The following is a 23,100-nucleotide window of genomic DNA, read 5'->3' as shown; positions in this document are numbered from 1 at the left end:
TTTGCAAGAAAAATCTGTGTCATCATTCAGATTTCAAAGATTCAACTAGTTTGTAGTGCATGATTTTCTTAAAAAGTTTGAATACTTTAAAGAGTTTTGTTTGTTTTCTTTTTTCAAGATCAAGTTTCCCTGGCTGTCCTGGAACTTGCTCTGTAGACCAGGCTGGCCTTGAACTTGATAGAACTCTGCCTTCCTCTACCTCCAGAGTGATAGAATTAAAACTGTGTACCACCACTGCCAGGCCACTTAAAGTGTTCTTAATCATATGATTAAAAAGAAAGTTCTAGTAGCACAATAATCCCTTTAGTGCTTGTTAGATAATGGAATACTTTGAACTTTGCAACCTATGGTTTCTGAAAACAGGAACAAAAATGAAATAATAAAGTGATAAACTTCCCTGTCACTCCCCACAGTGACAGCTGCTAGAAGGCAGTTATTGCTATTTACAATGGAAGTTCAACTTACAAAATGCATAAACTTTATGTTGCATCTTCATCCACCTTTGGCTTGCGCACTTCCTCTGTCTTCTAAGGGGAAGCAAAACTATAGTAAGTGCTTTCTAACTCACCAGGAAAGGAAATGAGAAAATGAACTCCTAGATACCAATACCAAACAAAAGACAAAGAGGGTGGCTTAGTCTATACTCTTCATTTGACACAAACATGCTCTGTTCTTCCCATTTAATTTTTAAGTTAAATAGCCTTAATTAATCCTAATTTCTCACTTTAAACTTATGTTTTTAACGGATCCTGTAAAAATTTTCAACTGCAGAAGTATTGTTGGAATTAGGATGACAGTGTTTCACCATCCCACAATGACCCCATCCTTTTCCTGCACTGAGAAGAGGTTGGCTGGCTAATCTCCACTGTGTAGGGCAATTATACTTTCTACTTCCTGTGAATGGATTGATCATGCATTTTTATAATTAGTGGGTAGATCAGACACTTTAAAAATTATAATTAATTGATAAAGGATTAAATTTTTAGTTTATTTGAGTTATAATGTTCTTGTATCCTGTGAGATAAAATCAATTGCATGAAGTTTTCATTAGTTATTCTTAAGAAGTGTTGATGTAATTAATAAAAAAATAGGCCATAAATTTGAAAGCGACAAAGGAAGGGTGCATGGGACAGTTTGGAGAAAGGAAAGGAAAGAGGAAAATGATTTAATTATATTATAATCTCAAAAATAAAAGAAAGAGAGATGCAATTAGATTGTTAAATTGGTATTTTTAATTTTCATTATGGTCAGAAGATTGTACTTATATAAGTTATGTAATGTTATGTAATCTTGAACCTGTTCAAGATTGTACTTATATAAGTTATGTAATGTTATGTAATCTTGAACCTGTTCCTTCCAACCATTAGCTTATATTCTACTTTGCACAACTATATGCTATGTGAATTGGATATTGCAGGCCCCTCAAAGAGCCATGTGTAAAATGCTTGACCTTGGGGTGGAACTCCTGAGACATTTTTACAAGCCAGGGCCTTATATGATATCCTTAGGCCATTGTGGGTGTGCCCCTCTCTCACTCAGGGCAAGTGTTTCCTGACTTATGGGATGTTCAGTTTGATCCCTAAAAACTCCTATTATAAAGCACTACCTTAGTACAGAGGCAATAATAAGATAAAGCTTTTAAAATCATTGACCAGACTCATCTCTTCTTATAACTTAATTATCTCAAGTATACAGTGACACAATGCTGGCCATTATATGAATTGTCCCATTATTACTAGTCTCCCTCTCAACCAATAAATACAATGAACTAGAAAAACTTCTCTAATTGTATAAATTACCTAATTAATCCTGTCACCTAGACATTGCCTAGAGTCACCTGAGAAGGGATTCTCAGTTGAGAGTTTGTTCCATCAGACTCATCTGTGAGTATTGTTAGCATCCTTCTAGCCTTTGCCCAACAGTTACTTAGAAACAGCCAGGTAGGAGCCTGGCTTGCTATAAAAGGACTGTTTGGCCTCTCTCTATCTCTCTCTGACCCCTCTCTCCTTTCTGTGTCCTCTCTCTGTTTCTTTGTCTCTGTATCTCTGTTTCTCTCTCCCTTCCTCTTTCTTTGTGCCCCCCACCACCACCCCACCACTGTGGCCAGCCCCCCCACCCCCTTTCTTTGTCTCTACTCCCTTCTCAACTCCTCTTCCCATGCCCTCAAATAAATTTCATTTTATACTAGACCCATCTTATGGCTCAAACCTCAAGCATGGGCCCACTAAGGCACCCCCTACCCCTGACCATAGCATACTACATTTTACAAAACATATCAGGTATATCTGTGGAAGACTAAATCTTAATTGTTATTTGGTTTAAGAGGGCCCAGCCCACTAAGGACAGCATTTGTCCCTGTGCAAGTGGACTTGGGTGGTTAAAAAAAAAATCTAGCGGGGTTGGGGATTTAGCTCAGTGGTAGAGCGCTTGCCTAGCAAACGCAAGGCCCTGGGTTCGGTCCCTAGCTCCGAAAAAAAAGAAAAAGAAAAAGAAAATCTAGCTAAGCAGGGGGCTGTGACAGAGCTAGCAAGCAGTGTTTTTCCATGGTATCTGCTTTTAGTTACTGCTTGATTTCCAGACTGCTCTCAGTGACCTAATATGATCTGGAAGTGTAAGCCAAATAAACTTTCCTCCACTAAGGTACTTTTGACAGGGTGTTTTATAATAGCATCAAAAATCAAAATAGAACAACTTCCATGTTTTCACATGTAAATCATATGATCTGGAGGCACTTTAATAAAAGCGAGAATCACATGCCACTTGAAATATGTTAAGGACACATTTCATTTATATTTTAAAAACACTAGTTACTAAAATATATATTTAACACATTATAAATTTCTATTTTTAAATCTTTAACTTTTAAAATCCCTTTTTTAAGATTTTATGTGTTTTTCCTGAATGCATATCATGTACCATGTGCATGCCTGGTGACCCAGAGGTCAGAAGAGGGCATCCATCCTATCTCCTGGATTACAAATAGTTGTAAGCAGCATGTGCTCCTTGGGAACCAAACTCAGATCCTCTGAAAGAGCAGCCAGTGCTTTGACAGCCATCACTCCAGCCCTCAAGAGATTACTTTACTTTTTTTTTTCTTTTTAAGCAAGGCATGCTAGGGGATAGCTATTGCTTAAAAGCCTTTTGCTCTAAATAGCTTACAATATCAAGCTAGATGATTAACAGTTAAATCCTACTTCCTTGCCAATTGTTAATCTAATACTGGTATGTTTATGACCATGTTTACCTTGGAGGAATCCTTTGTTTTCTCTTCATTCTTGGATGCTTTGGAACTTGAAGTCTTCTTACCCTTCTCCTAAAGCAATGGAAATGTAATGAAGCTTCTGTCATGATAAATCCACACAGACCCTGACTAAATGCTGCCATTAGATGAATCCAGGATATTCCTTCTAGCAGCCTATATCCACCAAAATAACTGAATAAAAATGGGTAGCTTGGTACTTATTTCTAAAATAACTGAATATACCTATATTTTAGGCAGGACATTAGAAAGGCTACAAATGAGAGGAAAATGGGGGGTCACATGGGTGTTTAGCATATTCCATCATTTTATAACATGAACCCCAAATATATACCCACAATTTTATTTTAGAAAACCACAGGTTCAGAAAAATCAAAGCTTTTCTTCACTTAGGCTGACTTTTATGTGCCAAAACACAAACACCTGTTTTCAGTGATAGGGAGAGAAATGCAAGTAACAATGGAAACTGACTGCAAAAGCACAGTACATTTACCAAAAAGAAGAAATAAAAGGAAAGAATGGATTGGAAAGGAGCGAAGATAAAACAGTTTGAGAGGAGAGGGATAGAATGGGAACACAAAGGGGAAAGGGAAGAAAAGAGGAAAAGAAAGAAAACAGAAACATTAGTTATTAGTTTTCAGAAGAGAGAAGTAGGAGGCCAAGGGAGGCTGTAAATTAAATCACTTGGAAGGTATGAAGATGCAGCCACAAGTTGTGTTTAAAAGTAGCTGAAACCACAATGAACAGACTGCAACATCCACCCTTCCTTCTGTGTGATTTACAAGACGAGCTCTATAGATTAGGTGCCCTGAAACTATAGAATGACACATTCTATAGTTTTCATTCATTTTATTAACTTGTATTAATTGAAAAATAATGGATTTAGTTTTTTATTCAGTTCAAATTGCATGTTTTGAGCACTTATTAAATATCAGCACTCTGCTAATCTGAGCATAAAAATCAAAGATCCAATTACTATATATAATGCCCAGCTCAATGGAAAATAGATAGCTAGTGCCAGGTAACCACATGCAGTGAGGAGTGCTCAAAGGTTGCTAGGCTGGCCTGAGAAGACACAAAAGACCAGAAATGATCATGAAAAGTCTAAGTCAGCCAGCTGCACCAGGAAGGAACAGGAGGAGATTCCACAAAACAATTAGGCTGAAGAAGGTCCTGGGCGTCAAAGACTGCCATGCAAAATAAGCACAGAATTATTTGTCACTAACAAGACAATGTAGCAACCAAAAATAATGGCTGTGGAGACTACCACATGCAGAAACCTGATGAAAGCTGTTAAACGGTGTAATAAATAAAACATAAGGACAATTTTGTAAAAGTATTTACTGGCAAAAATAAGGAAATACATTAAAAATAGTGTTATGGGCAGTAGAATTATAGCTTTATTTTAAGGTTCTCTACAACATTATTCCATTCATTCTGCTCTAAAAATATGGGTATTTCAAAGAAATCGGTATGAAAAAGCACAGTACCTTTGTTGTATTCTGTGAAGTCTCTGTAGTTGGGGGGCAGCTATCCAAATCTTCTGAGAGGGCATCAATGGGGTCCTGGTCCTGACCAGGCTTCTAACATGTTAGTAGAAACACATGGAGATCTCTATAGAACAACTTCTCTTATAGTTAAAAGTAAAGATAAGTTTAAGATGAAAAGCTCACTGGCATTTATTTCCTAAAATCACTAGGTAAAGGAGACATGGAAACCTGAACATCTTTATTTTACCATATTCTATTTTTTTTTAGATAGTCTCATGTAGTCCAAACCAACCTCAACTCACTATGCAACTATGAATTCCTTATTGTTCTGTTTCCCTTAACCCTTGTTGGTTATAGTCATGTGCCACCATGCTTGGGTCATGTTACATTCTTCAATACAAGTTTTCTCACTTAGAAATCTGGTACTACTTTTACTTATTACTTTTTCCTTGTGGGAAATAAATTAAAGTTAGTAATATAGGCTTATCTGCATACATTGGCACGGGTCAGAGATACTTAAATTTTAGTTTCTTTAAAATTTGAAAGAAAACTACATGTATAATGAAAACAATGAAAGTATACATTATAGTATTTACCTCTGTGTTCTTTGTCAGTGGCTTCTCTGGTTTGTCCTTGAAAACAAGGTAGTCTTTTGGTTAACCACAGTTCTGTTTAGGTTCACTCAGTCACAGAGTGAGCATCTATTATACAAAACTGATGAACTAGGCTCCTAACCCAGATTTCTACCAAATCTTCACTTTCATAGCCATTTCAGTAGCTTGATGCAAAGATCTGATTCTGGAAGTACAGAGACTATGTAGGAATTTTCTGGTACCAGGTATTATCATGAATTCCCACCAGATACCTTGGGTTTTTGTTTGGTGGGGTTGGGTGGTCCTGGGAATGAACCCAGAGCCTAATACATTCCAGTTTGTTTATTTTGTTGTTGTTTCATTTAAAACAAAAAACAAAATCTAAGTTGCCCAGGCTGAACTTCCAATGTTTCTTTATACTTCCAAATAACTGGATGTAGGCCTCCACCACACCTAATGCTCATTACAGTTTCAAAAAATTTAAAGATTATTTTCAGGCAGGAATTGCAAGTACCACTAACTTACAAAGTTCTTAAGGTAAGAGCAATAAATGAAGCTCCTCCAATGATGACAAACAAGATGATGTGGCAATATCAACATAGAGGATGGTGACTGATAGCAGGAGACAGATTTATAGGGAACAAGGACTCCTAGGCTTTGGCCAGGGAGAGCCTGCCATACCCATGGCATCTGAGTATACTGACGGAACTTGGACTCCCTTGTTTCCATTTGATGAGCAGACCTGGGAAGAATGATTCATCCTCTAACAACTCTAAAGGTCTTGTAAATCAAACAGAAAGGAGGAGACAGTCAGATTGGCCTATGTGATGGGGAGATAGACCTGGTGCCTCCAGAGAGGGTTTTTTTTTTTTCAGGACCGAACCCAGCTAGGCAAGCACTCTACCAGTGAGCTAAATCCCCAACCCCACCAGAGAGGGTTTTGCCTGCACTCCAGGTTTCTGCTTGTGCTCCTGTGGAGAAGGGAATGTTGGCTGTTATGTTTATTTGACCTCTCAGTTCTTGTACCATCCCACCTCTGCTTTCCCCACACAGACTGCTTCTTTGACATCTCATTGATTCCATCAGTTTTAGAGCCTTTTCTTTAAAAAATTTAATTATATATTTCTTGGAATCATCATTATACCTAGTAAGTATTATTCAAGTGTCTTTATGGTAGGACCCAAACATGAATATCTAATAAGACCATCTCAAGTAGATACAGCAGAGGGCTAAGAAAGCCTGTTTGATACCTCTGGGACATTAAAAGTACTCAGTCATGATGTGCTTTTATTGCTAGATAAATAGAGGCTTCAGCCTCTATTCAGTTTCAGAGAAGTTATAATTGAAAAGTTTGAGAGCAATGACCTAATCTAGGCTGTTTGCCTTAGTTTTACCTTCCCATCATTATCCAGGAGATGCCTATATTCAGGGGGGATGGTGTCGTCTCTTTCTCCCAGTTTCTCGCTATGCTCTGCTTTGATTTTTTCCTACAAACATTGAAGAGATAAAGGAATGTTCACATCCTTCTTTACTTACAAACTACAATCCAAAGTATAGAAACTACAGTTTTTATAGTCTCATGAAGCAAAACATAAGGAACAACAAAATAGATGATAATCAGAGAGCTGATGAAAATTGTGACTCCTTATTTTTCTATACGTGAGCCAAATTTGTGAATTTTCAACTGAAAGGATCAAACAGAAACCTGAGGGAACCTTACTGGTAGTTAAAAGCCCAAAGGGATAAAGTATTTTTCTGATTGGATTTTGCTTTACATAATAAAAGTCAGGTTCCAAAGCCTTGGTAGACAGATAATATTTATAGCTCCATTTTAAGGCACTGCAAAGGAGAAAGACAGGAGACACTGAAGCCTGAGCATACCTGCTGCAAGCCACACACATCCTGGTATCTTTACCTGTGAGGTTCCCTGGTCTCTATGGAGTAAGGATACACCTCTGTGCAGCATTAAAATTTAGGTTTTAAAATATATGGTAAGTTAATCTCAATATTTATATAATAATGATAGAATGACAATGACAGTGTCCTGTCTTTGTCCCATTGTTTCAGATGCTCGTTACGTTACTTTTCTTCTATTATTTTCATTATTTTTCTTATGTGTACGACTTGTGTGCATACACCTATACACATGCACTTGCCACAGCATGTATATCTCGAATGTCATTTTTCAACTTTCATTATGCTTGATATAGGATCTGTTGTTTTCCCAATGCACATGACAAGCTAGCTGATCCACAGACTTCTTATAGCTCTCCTGTCTGTGACTCCCATCTCTGTCCAGACTGAAATCACAGATACTAACACTACATGACCAAGAACTGTACTCATGTTGTAAGGCCATCGTCCCCACTCCAGTTACTTCTTGATTCTAAAATATTATCAAGTCAGTTGAAATGGCTTGTTAAATATTATCTTAAATATACATGTTTGTACACATCATGTATGAGACAGTTCATTTTGTCCTTCTAGAGATACCTCTGAAGAGTCAAAGTTCTCACACACAGTTTGAATTCAGATTCAGTTATGCTTGCAAAAGAGGGGCAGGGGAAACCTGTGCTAGGTGTGTGATCTCTGCCACTATGAATATAAAGTACATCCACTAAAATTGTATGCCTTTTGGGTAGTATGTCCTTATTTCCAAATAAGACCAAGAAAAAATATTGGGAGAGAAAAAACTTAAAACATAGCTCTGCTTTCATTTCATAAACAGGATGTTTCCTACAACGGAATCTGTTCCAGAAACATTTATCAGTGAGAAAAAGAGAAATATTACCTACAGCACTAAAACAGGAAAATTAGATGGAGCAGGCTAGCTGTTCGCTACCTCCAGATAATACCAATGTCTTTTTCCTTCTCTGTGGAGGGCAAGGGAAGATCTTTTACCTTTACTTTATCATCTAGTGGTTTGTTCTCATCTGGATCAGGCTGTCTTTGTCCAAGACTGTCAGAAAGTTCATCCAAGGCATCGTCGAGTTCTTTGTCTCTCCTCTAAAAGGTAAATAATTCTGAATTAGTTATAAGCAGGCCAAATTGTTCAGGGAAGTCACCCAGCAAAGCCATCTTTTTAACATGGACATCTAGGAGTAAGTCATGGGGCCAGTCAGTGTCAGAGAACTGATATGCTGACAGTGGAAGAGACAAAAAATAGTGAAAGCATCTGCCTCTCCTACCCAGCTGCATCATGAAAGTACCATCAGGTTAAAGAAGTCTTAGTGGAAGTATCAGATGCTGTACCCAATGAATGAGGTAAATCTTACCTAGAGGTTCCATAAACAAACACTGCACTTTCCTTCCATTGAGAAATCAAACTTAATTTGAATCCACTGATGTAGTAAGATGGCTAGCTAGCACAAGTTTTCAGGAGATCATGATGGCGGTGGGGGAGGGGCACACATTACCAAGTACACCATAAAACTCAGTACCATTATCCTGCTATTTCTTGGAGCACAAAAACCCACAGAAATATGGTGTCATTGATTGAACAGGCTGTCTCTGACAAATTATGAGGGTTCACAAAAAGACTTCAGAGAAGTTCTGAACTAGTTGGGAATGTCTCTACCTCCAGGAAGACCATTAAAGCTAAACAGAAGAAATTAATGAAAGGTATTTTAGGGGAAGAAACTGATTAATAAACTATGGCGACAATCAAGCTAACCAAAACAACACTTTATTTTACATTTGTTTACATTGTTTACTATGTAATTAGCCCTCCAGTCTGAGTTTTCTTAGACTGGGAGAGAGGACTATATGTTGACAGTAATAATAAGTAAATAATGCATCATTATTGATCTTGTTATTGTAGTAAAGTTCTATGAAGCTTTTTCAAACTATTCTTAACATAATAGGGTCAAAATGTTGGCTGTCCATACCTATATGAATTTAGTTTATATCCATACAGGTTCCATTAAAAATATCTTTAGCATCTATATTGTACAAATTATCCTGCTGGGCTGTCTTGAACTGTTCTGTAGTTTTTCTAAAATGGTGTTATCATACTTATCCAGTTTTATTTGCTGTCCAGAGGAACCGTCTGAGTAACAACAGTATATTTTTGGAGAAGAAAGTTGATGGAGGCTAACCTACGTGCTTAAAACACATTGCTAAAAAGTTAATGGAAGCCAGGTTCTGATACTGAAAGCATGGTGAGCTTTCCTCTGTAATTATCAGTCATACATATGTTTTACTAGGTCCTTCTGAAGCTGGCTTTCCTGCAAGGATGATGTAATCTTACAGCTTTTTAAAAATATTTCTCAGGATATACACACATGCAATTTTTATGACAGGATGTTAAACTCAGCAAAGAAAGTTTGCATGAATTATGATAGTTTAGTTGATTCTGATGCTCATATATAATTCATTAAAGATAGAGCTTTTCTCTTAGTTTTACTGACATCATTCATGCATATGCACACTCACACTCACACATGATTCTCTAATGGGAAAAGGGAAGGGAAGAGAATCATTGTAAAATGGAAAGGAATTATTGTAAGATATTTTGGAAGACAAATGCTTGTGGCTCATAGTTAGGAACTGCCTCAGGGAACCTATGGACTTGGCCTGGGTTTCTGCTCCATCTTTTTGTTGCATAGATACACACACACACACACACACACACACACACACACAGAGTCAGAGAAAGAGACAGGCACATACAGACAGAGACCAGAGACAGAGAGGGGGTAGCGAAGAAGAGAGAGCAAGAGAGGAACAGATAGACAGACAGACAAAGACACACAGACACACACGGAGGGAGGGAAAGAGGGAGAGCATTTTGCTTGTTTTAAGCAATCAATTTCCATTAGAGCTCAAGAACACAGCTGTAAATGGTAGAGCTACCCGTGGCTAGTCTGGGCTTTGTCATCTCTGTCTCTGGATATTTTTAGATATTTTGAGCTGTCACAACAGGGTAAAAGAACTCACCAAAATTCAAGGCTATGCATTAAGGAAGCTTTGATATCATATCAAAAGAAAAGGAAGGAAAGCTGAGCTGACTTCATTATGGGAATTTCTATTAGCAAATGAGGCACTTCCTTTAACAGAGAGGACACGACTGGGTTAAAGGTAGCCCCTTTATCTTTTGATGTTCAATGGATGGTTTGGCACTACAGATAATAATTTTTCCTGTTTTCAATTGTGGTACACAGGTGCCTTATTTTCTTTCTTGTGTAAGAATAATTCCCAAGGAAAGTGTGATAATTTGTATATACTCAGCCCAGTGAGTGGCACTATTAGAAGGTGTGGCCCTGTTGGAGTAGGTGTGTCACTGTGAGTGTGGGCTATAAGACCCTCACTCTAGCTGCCTGGAAGTCAGTTGTTCTACTAGCAGCCTTATGCCTGCTGAATGCTGCCAGGCTTCCTGCTTTGTTGATAATGGACTGAACCTCTAAACATGGGTAAGCCAGCCCCAACTAAACGTCCTTATAAGAATTAACTTGATCATGGTGTCTGTTTATAGCACTAAAACCCTAAGACAGAAGGTATGCTGCTCACCTCAGTGCCAGGCGGTGGGGCTGCTGTGTGGTTGCTTGGAGCAGGCACCTGGGAAACTGTTTCAGAAACGGCAGCAGAAAGTTTGGCATCTTCAAAACCCTTTTATGGAAAAAGTATACCATTAACAGGTTGCAAATAAGGTTATCATCACAATATCATCATTTAAAATACAACTCTTAAATCTGCTTTATGGCTGCTTTTTTCATTTTATTCAAATACATGCCTCATAGCATCTTTAAAGCACTGTTCTTTTTTTTAAATTTTCATTTCTATAGTATTTTTACAATTTCTCATTGCTAATTTTAGATCTATTTTTATTATTGTGTGTATGCATGTGTACATGAGGGTGATTACGCGTGTGAGTGTAGTTGCCCATGAAAGTCAGAAGAAGGCATTGGATGCCCTGGGGATGGAGTTACAGAAAGTTGTGTGTCACCTTCTGTGGGTACTAGGAACTGAATTTGTACCTGTGCAAGAATAATATGTGTTCTTAACTATGGAGACATCTGTCCAGCCCATGATTTTCTGTTTCTCTTTCATATTTGTTATTCTAATACTCTACTAAGAGTTCTGTGGCTTGTTTACACTGGATTATCAAAATCTTTTAAAAATTATTTTGCAATTATTTGCTCTATAGCTTTATATAAGTTATAGACACATCTCCCCCCCCCCGCTTTGAAATCATTTTTCTTTTCAAATGAATTCAAAATCAGAAGTAAGATGTAATGGGAAATGCCAATGAGTTAAGGCCTATCAAAATTATGATGGAATCCTGGAATAGCCTAAAGACAGTATATTCAAACATGGAATATTTCACTCAGATGGCCAAAGGTCTGGGGATGCCAAGTTGAGGAGGAGTTTGGAGGTTAGAAGGAGAAGTATAACCTTATGTCTGATGCTCCATTTGGAAAAGAGAAAAGTTAAGTCTTTAAAAGTTGTAATATTCACTGTTACAGACACTGATGAGAATTTTTTGGAAGAGGAATTTTTAAACTTAAGTTTATTTTTAACCAATATATAAAAGTGAAAAATCTTTACGTATTAATGGAGTAAAGTATACTCACAAGGTACATTTTTATATTATATAATGTTTAGATCATGGTAAATTTATCTATGTAAATATTTATTATTTCTTTATGGTAAAAATCTTCGAAATATTTTCTTCTATTTAGAAACATACACTTCATTATTTTGTAATAAATGGGTCTTTAAATATTTATAACCCTCACCCTGTCTAGGAATATATATTGGTGAAAACAAGGAACAGTAGGCCTGTTTCCTACTGTCATAATTACACGTTTATATCACATGTTCACTTCAAATAACTGCATGGTAACATACTACTGTCACTAACATATTGTATTATATACATTAAACCATCAGTAGTAGTTTATTCTGAATATAACAAATTATTTGAGAAACTTTCTGAAATAATGATTTATTCTCTGGTTCTCTTCCCTATCCTACATTCCCCATCTAAATCATTTCCTTTTACTCCTGTGAACTATGCTATAAGTTTTCTCTCAGAATCAGGGCTGCAGTTTTTACTTATCATCACTGCAGCAAAGACCGAAAAGTTTACTGGGTTAATAATTCCTAAAACATTTTTAAATGCTTTCATATCTTTGTATATTTACTTCTCAAATGCATTTTAAAATAATTTTATTGAGCTATAGAAAGTACCTTATGGATACTTTAATAACAAACTAATTTATAAAGTGTATGAAGGAGTAGCCATCATTCTTTTAGAACAGTTAGACCACATTGGTGCATAGATTCACATTTCTGTGTCTTTATTTAATTTTTATTTTTTTTTTAGATTTATAAAATGTAGTTTTATTTTATGTTATTCTGCTGTTACATATACATAGGGCATAACATTTTCACAAGACTTTTTGGGGACTACAGTTAATGATTAGCAAACACACAATATTGTGGTCCTACTCTCTAAAGAACAGTCACTTGACAAACCAGATAGCCTCTCACATGTGCACAAATCTGCATGGAAAAGTACTAAAGTTTAGACTTGGACTTGTATACTTTGTTTTTCCTTTCTAGTGGATTTAAGAAAGGACATGCATTTTAATTTGCCCAAAGCAATGCTTGTATTCTGGCAGCAACATGCTACTTCTATCACAAGGTAAAGTGAATACCAGAGCTATGAATGCAGGGGGTGTAGGTGAATTTTTATTGGGAAGAAGTCATCAACTTAAAACAGCAGCAAATGAGGTATACACAAGAAATCTTCCTGTTGTCACAGACAGATGTAACCTCCAGAGTATGTGCCACAGGAGCCATTTTAATCTGTGACCCCAAGCCTGGATGCATTAAGGGCTTTGCCATTCAATCTAACACTTCTGGATTACTACTAAAAAGGAATTTGAAATAAGAACATGGAAAAGTTGATTCTGAAAGGAAACCTCCCCAAGAAGGTTCAGAAAAGAAATGTAGAAACCAATAAGTTATTATTACAATTGATTTAAACTGTAATGCACCACATTTCCATATCTTCACAGAAAACACAGTCACTTGCACAACTGGTTCAGATTACGACGTAAATACTGTTGTCAGTCCTCTACATAGTGTCTGGAAGTTATTCCTGTTTACATGAAATGAAGCTGTTGATTCCATTTTTAAAATTTGTTTTTCTCTTTCTTTCTTTCTTTCTTTCTTTTTTTTTTTTTTCCCGGGGCTGGGGATCGAACCCAGGACCTTGCGCTTCCTAGGCAAGCGCTCTACCACTGAGCCAAATCCCCAACCCCTCTTTCTTTCTTTTCTTCCTTTTCTTCCTTCCTTCCTTCCTTCTTTTCTCTCTCTCCCTTCCTCCCTCCCTTCCTCTCTCTCTCTCTCTCTCTCTTTCTCTCTCCCCCTCCCTCCTTCTTCTCTCTCTCTCTCTCTCTCTCTCTCTCTCTCTCTCTCTCTCTCTCCACTTTAACTGTAATCACCTCACCCTCTTCCTCCTCTCCTACCTTATAAGTCCCTCCCGCATTATCTCCTACCTTTTGCTCAGAGAAGGGGAAGACTCCTTTGGGTACAGCTCACCTTGGGACACCCAGTTGCCATAGGCCTAAGAGCATGCTCCCACACTGAGGCCCAAATAGGTAGTCCAGTCACAGGTAGGGGATCCAATTTTAGGCAACTGAATCAGAAACAGCCTCTACCCAATTGTTAGTGGAACTCCCTTCACAATAGCCACAAGGGGTAACACTAACCAACCAAGTAAAAGATCTGTAGGACAATAACTTCAAGTCTCTCAAGAAAGAAAGAAGATGGAGAGATCTCTCATGCTCACAGATTAGAGATCCAGAGTCGTCCTTCTAGTTTCCACAGCCCGGACTTGAGTCCCGGTGTCTACTTTTTATTCATTATTTATTTTGTTTTTCTAATATAAGTTTAGAACTTGATATTACAAACTGATTTGTTTTTACTGAAAAACTAGCACATAGGATAGCACATAGGCATGTCTTATCTATAAGCAACCATGCCTACAATACATGCAGGCATTCCTTTTGGGTGCCAATTACTTTTCATTTCTTGTTAATGGCTTTTTCTTATAACATTTAACAAAAAATCAAAGGTTCATAATTTTAGAAAATGTTTCTGGTCTTATATTAAATATTTTGTTTTAAAAACTGAACAAAACAACTCTGCCCCAGTCAGGGCCTGCACTCCTGACCCCTCTCACACCCAGAGACAGCTTGATGCCTAGGAAGTCCATCATAACCAGGCTGGAAGGTGAGACACACCCCACCTTTCCCTAATACCTGGCCTAACTGAGACCCCCATAGGGCCCATGAGAGATACATCATTCTTCCTCCAGTCAGCAACTCTGCCCAGGCAGAGCTGCTGCCCCAGATCCCCTCCTATACCCAGAGACAGTTTAACTCTTTAGGAGGTCTGTTAAAAGGCTCACAGATCAGGTGATCCACTCCCCTGCCCTGCGCCCAAACACCCACATCCAGAGATAGCTTGACTCAAAGGAAGTCTTCATAACCAGGCTCTCAGTAGGGACAGGCTCCAGTCAGAGAGAGCAAGGCCACTTAACACCAGAGATAACCAGATGGGGAGAGGCAAGCTCAAGAACATGAGCAACAGAAACCAGCATTATCTGAACCCAGTTCTCCCACCACAGCAAGCCTTGGATACCTGAACCCACTTGAAAAGCAAAATTTGGATTTACCATTTCATGAAGATGATGCAGGACCTTAAGGAGGACATAAATAACTCCCATAAAGAAATACAGAAGAAGCTAAACAAAGAATTCACAGCTGATATACCTCTATTGGGCATATACCCAAAAGATGCCCCAACACATAAAAAAGACACGTGCTCCACTATGTTCATCGCAGCCTTATTTATAATAGCCAGAAGCTGGAAAGAACCCAGATGCCCTTCAACAGAGGAATGGATACAGAAAATGTGGTACATCTACACAATGGAATATTACTCAACTCTCAAAAACAATGAGCTTTATGAAATTAGGCAAATGGTTGGACCTGGAAAGAAAATATCATCCTGAGTGAAGTAACCCCAATCACAGAAACACACATGGTATGCACTCATTGATAAAGTGGCTATTAGCCCAAATGCTTGAATTACCCTAGATGCCTAGAACACATGAAACTCAGGCGGATGATCAAAATGTAGATGCTTCTCCTTCTTCAAAGGGAACAAGAATACCCTTGGCAGGGGAATAGAGGCAAAAGATTAAAACAGAGACTGAAGAACACCATTCAGAGCCTGCCCACATGGCCCCATGCATATACAGCCACCCAATTAGACAAGATGGATGAAGCAAAGAAGTGCAGGCAAACAGGAACCGCATGTAGATCTCTCCCGAGAGAAACAGCCAGAATACAACAAACACAGGCGTATGCCAGCAACAAACACTGAATTGAGAATAGGACCCCGTTAGAAGGAATCAGAGAAAAGAACTGGAAGAGCTTGAAGGGGCTTGAGACCCCATATGTACAACAATGCCAAACAACCAGAGCTTCCAGGGACTAACCCACTACCTAAAGACTATACATGGACTGACCCTGGACTCTGACCTCATAGGTAGAAATGAATATCCTAGTAAGAGCACCAGTGTAAGGGAAGCCCTGGGTCCTGCTAAGACTGAACCCCCAGTGAACTAGATTGTTGGGGTGAGGCGGCAAGGGGAAGATGGGGAGGAACACCCATAAAGAAGGGGAGGGGAGGGGATGTATGCCGGAGCGGGAAAGGAATAACACTCGAAATGTATATAAGAAATACTCAAGTTAATAATAAAATAAAAAAAAAAAAAGAATTCACAGCTGAGGAATGCCGAATGGCTGAGAAACACCTAAAGAAATGTTCAACATCTTTAGTCATAAGGGAAATGCAAATCAAAACAACCCTGAGATTCCACCTCACACCATTCAGAATGGCTAAGATCAAAAACTCTGGCGACAGCAGATGCTGACAAGGATGTGGAGAAGGAGGAACACTCCTCCATTGTTGGTGGGATTGCAGACTGGTACAACCATTCTGGAAATCAATCTGGAGGTTCCTCAGAAAATTGGACATTGAAGTACCTGAGGACCCAGCTATACCTCTCTTAGGCATATACCCAAAAGATGCCCCAGCATATAACAAAGACACATACTCCACTATGTTCATAGCAGCCTTATTTATAATAGCCAGAAGCTGGAAAGAACCCAGATGCCTTTCAACAGAGGAATGGATACAGAAAATGTGGTACATCTACACAATGGAATACTACTCAGCTATCAAAAACAATGACTTTATGAAATTCAAGGCAAATGGAGGGAACTGGAAAATATCATCCAGAGTGAGGTAACCCAATCACAGAAAAACACACATGGTATGCAATCATTGATAAATGATAAGTGCTTGAATTATCCTAAATGCACAGAACACATGAAACTCAAGAAGGATGACCAAAATGCGAATGCTTCATTCCTTCTTTAAAAGGGGAACAAGAATACACTTGGGAGGGAATAGGGAGGCAAAGTTTAGAACAGAGGCTGAAGGAACGCCCATTCAGAGCCTGCCCCACATTTGGCCCATACATATACAGCCACCAAACTAGATAAGATGGATGAAGCAAACAAGTGCAGGCTGACAGGAACCGGATGTAGATCTCTCCTGAGAGACACAGCCAGAATATGGCAAATACATAGGTGAATGCCAGCAGCAAACCACTGAACTGAGAATGGGACCCCCATTGAAGGATTCAGAGAAAGGACTGAAAGAGCTTGAAGGGGCTTGAGACCCCATATGAACAACAACATCAACCAACCAGAGCTTCCAGGGACTAAGCCACTACCCAAAGACTGACCCTGGGCTCCAACTGTATAGGTAGTAATGAATAGCCTAGTAAGGGCACCAGTGGAAGGGGATGCCCTTGGTCCTGCCAAGGTTGGATCCCCAGTGAATCTGATTGTTGCTGGGAGATGCAGTAATGTGGGCAGGATTGGGAGGGGAACACCCATATAGAAGGGGAGTGGGAGGGGTTAGGGAGATGTTGGCCTGGAAACTGGGAAAGGGAATAACAATTGAAATGTAAATAAGAAATACTCAATTTAATAAAGATGGAGGAAAAAAAAATACAGGAAAACATAGGTAAACAGGTAGAAGTCCTTAAAGGGGAAACACAGAAGTGCAAAAAGCTCACAAACCAAAACATCTAGGAAATTCAAGACACTATGAAAAGACAAAACCCAAGAATCATAGCTATACAAAAGAGGGAAAATTCCAATGCAAAGGGCCAGTAAACATCTTCAACAAATTATAGAAGAAAACTTCCCTAATCTAAAGAATGAGATGCCTGTAAATGTACAAGAAGCCTTCAAAACACCAAATAGAATTTGACCAGAAAAGAAATCCCTCCCATCACATAATAAAAACACCAAGTACACAGAACAAAGAAAGAATACTAAAAGCACTAAGGGAGAAAGTTCAAGAAACATATACAGGTAGACCTTATAGGTACATTACATAAAACTTCTCAACACAGACTCTAAAAGTGAAAAGATCTTGGACAGATGTCATGCAGACCCAAAGAGCTATTATACCCAGGCTACTATACCCTGAAAAACTATCAATCATCATAGATTGAGAAACCAAGATATTCTATGACAAAACAAAATTTAAACAATATCTTTCTACTAATTCAGCCCTACAGGAAATAATAGAAGGAAAGCTCCAACACAAGGAGGGAAAGTACACCCAAGGAAAACCAAGAAATTAATCATCTCATAACAAACCAAAAAAGAAAAGTAAAAGAGAATCAAACAAACATAATACAACCTGTAACAAAAAATAATAGGAACCAACAATCATTGGTCTTTAATATCTCTCAACATCAATCGACTCAATTCCCCAGTAACAAAAAAACCTAGGTTAAGAGACTGGATAACTAAACAGGACCTTTGCTGCATACAAGAAACAAACATACCTCAGTGACAAAAACGGATACCACCTCAAAGTAAAAGGCTGGAAATTTTTTGCAAGCAAATTGTCCCAAGAAACAAGCTGGAGTCACTATTCTTATATCGCATAAAAATAGAATTGCAACAAAAAGTTATCAAGAGATGAGGAAGGACACTTCATACTCATCAAAGGAAAAATCCACCAAGAGGAACTCTAAATTCTGAACACCTTCTCCCCAAATGCATGGGCTCCCATAGTTGTAAAAGAAATGTTACTAAGCTCAAAGCACACATTGTACCTCACACAATAATAGTGTGAAACTTCAACACCCGACTCTCACCAATGGACAGATCATGGAAAGAGAAACTAAACAGAGACACAGTGAAACTAACAGAAATTATGAAACAAATGGACTTAATAGATATCTACAGAACTTTTCACCCCACAACAAAAGAACATATTTTCTTCTCAGTACCCCATGGTACCTTCTCTAAAATTGACCATATAAATGGACGAAAAACAAACCTTAAAAGATACAAGAAGATTGAAATAATCCCATGCATTCTGTCAGATCACCCCAGATTAAGGCTGATATTCAATAACTCAAGGAAACTGAATAACTCTCTACCCAAAGATAACTTGGTCAGGGAAGAAATAAAGAAATTAAAGACTTTCTAGAAGTCAATGAAAATGAAGGCACAGCATTCCCAAACTAATGGGACACAATAAAAGCAGTGGTAAGAGAAAAATCCATAGCACTAAGTGCCTTCATATAGAAATTGGAGAGATCCTACACTGGCAACTTACTAGCTTATCTGAAAGCTCTAGAACAAAAAGAAGCAAACATACCGAAGAGGAGGATGCAGCAGGAAATAATCAAACTCAAGGCTGAAATCAACCAATTAGAAACAAAGACAACTATACAAAGAATCAACAAAATTTAAGAGCTGGTTCTTTGAGAAAATCAAGAAGATAGATAAACCCTTAGCCCAACTAACTAAAGGGCACAGAGACCATATCCAAATTAACAAAACCAGAAATGAAAAGGGAAGTATAACAATAAAAACTTAAGGAGTAAAATTTTAAAAATATCAGATCCTACTATAAAAGCCTACACCCAACAAAATTGAAAAATCTAGATGAAATGAATGATTCTAGATAGAAAACAGGTACCAACGTTAAATCCAAAACAGATAAACAGTCCCATAACCTCCAAGAAAATAGGAGTCATTGTAATCTTAAAAAAGATAAAAAAGCCAAGGACCAGATGCTTTAATTGTAGAATTCTGTCAGACCTTCAAAAAAGTCCTAATAACAATACTTCTGAAAGTATTCCACAAAATAAAAACAGAGGGACTCCCTAATTCATTCTATTAAGGAACAGGTATGCTGATACCTAAGCCACACAAAGACCCTGCTAAGAAAGACAACTTCAGACCAATTTCACTTATAAATATCAATGCAAAAATACTCAATAAAATTCCCACAAACCAAATCCAAGAACAAATCAAAAGCATTGTTCATCATGATAAATCACCAGGCTTCATCCCAGGGATGCAGGGATGATTTCATATATGGAAATTCATCAACATAACCCATTATATAAACAAACTCAAAGAAAAAAAATCAAATGATTATCTCATTAGATGCTTTTGACAAAATGCAACTCCCCTTCATGTTAACAGTTTTGGAAAGATCAGGAATTCAAGGCACATACCCAAACACAATAAAAGCAACATACAACAAACCAATAGCTAATGTCAAATTAAATGGAGAGAAACTTGAAGCAGTCCTGCTAAACTCTCCCCATATCTATGCAATATAGTACTTGAAAAATAAGACAACAAAAAGAGATCCATGGGATACTAAGTGGAAAGGAAGGGGTCAAGGTTTCACTATTTGTGGAAAATATGATAGTATACATAAGCTACCTCAAAAATTTCACCAGAGAACTCCTACAACTGATAAACAACTTCAGCAAAGTGGTTACATATAAAATTAACTCAAACAAATCAGTAGCATTCCTCTACATATAGGCTAAATGGGCTGAGAAAGAAATTAGGGAAATAACAACCTTCACAGTAGTCACAAATAATATAATATATCTTGGCACAACTTTAACCAAGCAAGTAAAAGATATGTACGACAAGAACTTCAAGTCTCTGCAGAAAGAATTTGAAGAAGACCTCAAAAAATGGAAAAATTTCCCACGTTCATGGATTGGTAGGATTAATATAGTAAAAATGGGCATCCAACTAAAAGCAATCCACAGATTAAAATTCCAACCCAATTTGTCACAGAGATAGAAAGAGCAATTCTCAACTTCATCTGGAACAATGAAAACCCAGGATAGCAGAAACAATTCTAAATCATAAAACAACTTCTGGAAGAATCACCATTTCTGAACTACAGCTATACTACAGAGCTGAGGTGGTTTGTATATGCTTGGCTAAGGGAGTGGTACTATTATAAGGTGTGGCCCTGTTGGAGGAGATGTGGCCTTGTTGAAGTAGGTGTGTCACTGTAAATGTGGGCTTTAAAACCCCCATCCTAGCTGCCTGGAAGTCAGTACTCAGCTAGCAGCCTGCAGATGAAGATGTAGAACTCTTAGCTCCTACTAAACCATGCCTGACTGGATGCTGTCATTTTCCTGTCTTGATGATTATAGACTGAACTTCTGAATCTGCAAGCCAGCCCCAATTAAATGTTGTCCTTATAAGCGTTTCCTTGGTCATGGTATCTGTTCACAGCAGTAAAAGTCTAAGACAAGAGCAACAGTGATAAAAACTGCATATACTGGTACAGAGACAGACAGGTAGGTCAACAAAATAGAATTGAAGACACAGAAATAAACCCACACACCTATGGTCCCTTGATCTTTGACAAAGAATCCAAAAGCATACAGTGGAAAAAAGAAAGCATTTTCAACAGAAAGTACTGGTCTAGCTGGCAGTCTGAATGTAGAAGAATGCATATTGACCCATTTGAATCTTGTACAAAGCTCATGTACAAAGCTCAAAGTCCAAGAGGTTCATGGGTCTCTACATAAAAACAGACATGCTGAATTTAATAAAAGAGAACATGGGAAATTCTGTTCAAACAGAATACCAACAGCTCAGGCTCTAAGGTCAACAGTCTACAAATGGGACCTCATTATATTGAAAAGCTTCTATAAGGAAAAGAACATTGTCAATAGGACAAAACGGCAACTTACAGATTGGGAAAAAATCTTTACCAACTGTATGCCCAATAGAAGGCTAACATTAAAAATATACAAAGAACTCAAAAAGTTGGATTCCAGAAAACCAAATAATCCAACTAAAAAAATGGGGTACAGAGCTAAACAAAGAATTCTTAACTGAGGGATCTCGAATGGCCAAGAGGTACCTATACTTAAGTGACCCCAAAAACTCCACTGGAAAATTCATAACCTGGTAAACAACTTCAGCAAAGTAGCTGAATTTAAAATTAACTCAAACAAATATGTAGCCTTCCTCTACTTAAAGGATAAACAGGCTGAGAAAGAAATTAGGGAATGACACCCCTCACAATAGTCACAAATAATATAAAACACCTTGGTGTGACTCTAACCAAGCAAGTGAAAGATTTGTATGACAAAAACTTCAAGTCTCTGAAGAAAGAAAACAAAGATCTCAGAAGATGGAAAGATCTCCCATGCTCATGGATTGGCAAGATTAATATAGTAAAAATGATCAAATCTTTCTGAAAGCAATCTACAGATTCAATGCAAACCCCATCAAAATTCCAACTCAATTCTTCCTAGAGTTAGAAAGAACAATTTGTAAAATCATTTGGAATATAAAAACCCAGAATAGTGAAAACTATTCTCAACAATGAAAGAACTTCTGGGGGAATCACTACCCCTGACCTTAAGCTGTATTACAGAGCAATAGTGATAAAAACTGTACTATATTGGTACAGAGACAGGCAGGTAGATCAGTGGAATAGAATTGAAGACCCAGAATGAACCCACACAACTATGGTCACTTGATATTTGACAAAGGAGCTAAAACCACCCAGTGGAAAAAAGACAGCATTTTCAACAAATGGGACTGGTTCAACTGGTTGTCAGAATGTAGAAGAATGCAAATTGATTCTTATTGCCTTGTACAAAACTCAAGTCCAAGTGGATCAAGGACCTCCACATCAAACCAGATACGCTGAAACTAATAGAAGAGAAAGTGGGGAAGAGCCTTGAACACATGGTCACAGGGGAAAATTTACTGAACAGAACACCAATGGCTTATGCTCTAAGATCAAGAATTGACAAATGTGACCTCATAAAATTGTAAAGGTTGTGTAAGGCAAAGGACACTTTCAGTAGATCAAATGGCAACCAACAGATTGCGAAAAGATCTTTACCAGTCCTACATCCAATAGAGGACTAATATCCAATATATACAAAGAACTCAAGAAGTTAGACTCAAATAACCCTATTTTAAAAGAAGGGGTACAGAGCTAAGGAAATAATTCTCAACTGAAGAATATCAAATGGCTGAGAAGCACCTAAAGGAATGTTCAACATCCTTAGTCATCAGGGAAATACAATTAAAAACAACCCCAAGATTCCACCTCACACCAGTCAGAAAGGCTAAGATCAAAAGCTCAGTAGATACTGGTAAGGAAGGACATGAACACCCTGCACAACTGGGCATATACCCAAAAGATGCTCCAACACATAACAAGGACATGTGCTCCACTGTGTTCATTGAAGCCTTATTTATAATAGGTAGAAACTAGAAACAAACCAGATGTCCCACAATGGAAGAATTGATACAGAAAATGTGGTACATTTGCATAATGTAATACT

General features: G+C 37.9%; 2 protein-coding genes across 2 annotated transcripts in view; one reads left to right on the top strand and one right to left on the bottom strand.

Annotated features, from left to right (window-relative positions):
- Mctp1 (multiple C2 and transmembrane domain containing 1) overlaps positions 1-23,100 on the top strand; it is an 865,685-nt gene that overhangs the window by 121,506 nt on the left and 721,079 nt on the right. The gene's annotated exons all lie outside the window — the stretch shown is intronic.
- Positions 1-23,100, bottom strand: part of Cast (calpastatin) — a 108,029-nt gene that overhangs the window by 2,866 nt on the left and 82,063 nt on the right. Inside the window, exons 22-28 of the mRNA XM_032899112.1 lie at positions 10,851-10,949; positions 8,244-8,348; positions 6,737-6,829; positions 5,346-5,381; positions 4,750-4,842; positions 3,245-3,313; positions 466-527 (exon numbers count right to left, since the gene is read on the bottom strand). Of these exons, the coding sequence (XP_032755003.1) occupies positions 480-527; positions 3,245-3,313; positions 4,750-4,842; positions 5,346-5,381; positions 6,737-6,829; positions 8,244-8,348; positions 10,851-10,949 (543 nt within the window). The 3' untranslated portion in view covers positions 466-479. The remainder of the gene's footprint in view (positions 1-465; positions 528-3,244; positions 3,314-4,749; positions 4,843-5,345; positions 5,382-6,736; positions 6,830-8,243; positions 8,349-10,850; positions 10,950-23,100) is intronic.

Source organism: Rattus rattus, chromosome 3, assembly GCF_011064425.1.
Source record: "Rattus rattus isolate New Zealand chromosome 3, Rrattus_CSIRO_v1, whole genome shotgun sequence".
In the NCBI taxonomy this organism is placed as follows: Eukaryota; Metazoa; Chordata; class Mammalia; order Rodentia; family Muridae; genus Rattus; species Rattus rattus.
Note: the sequence above shows the minus strand (reverse complement) of the source record. Positions and strands in the feature narration are given on the sequence as shown.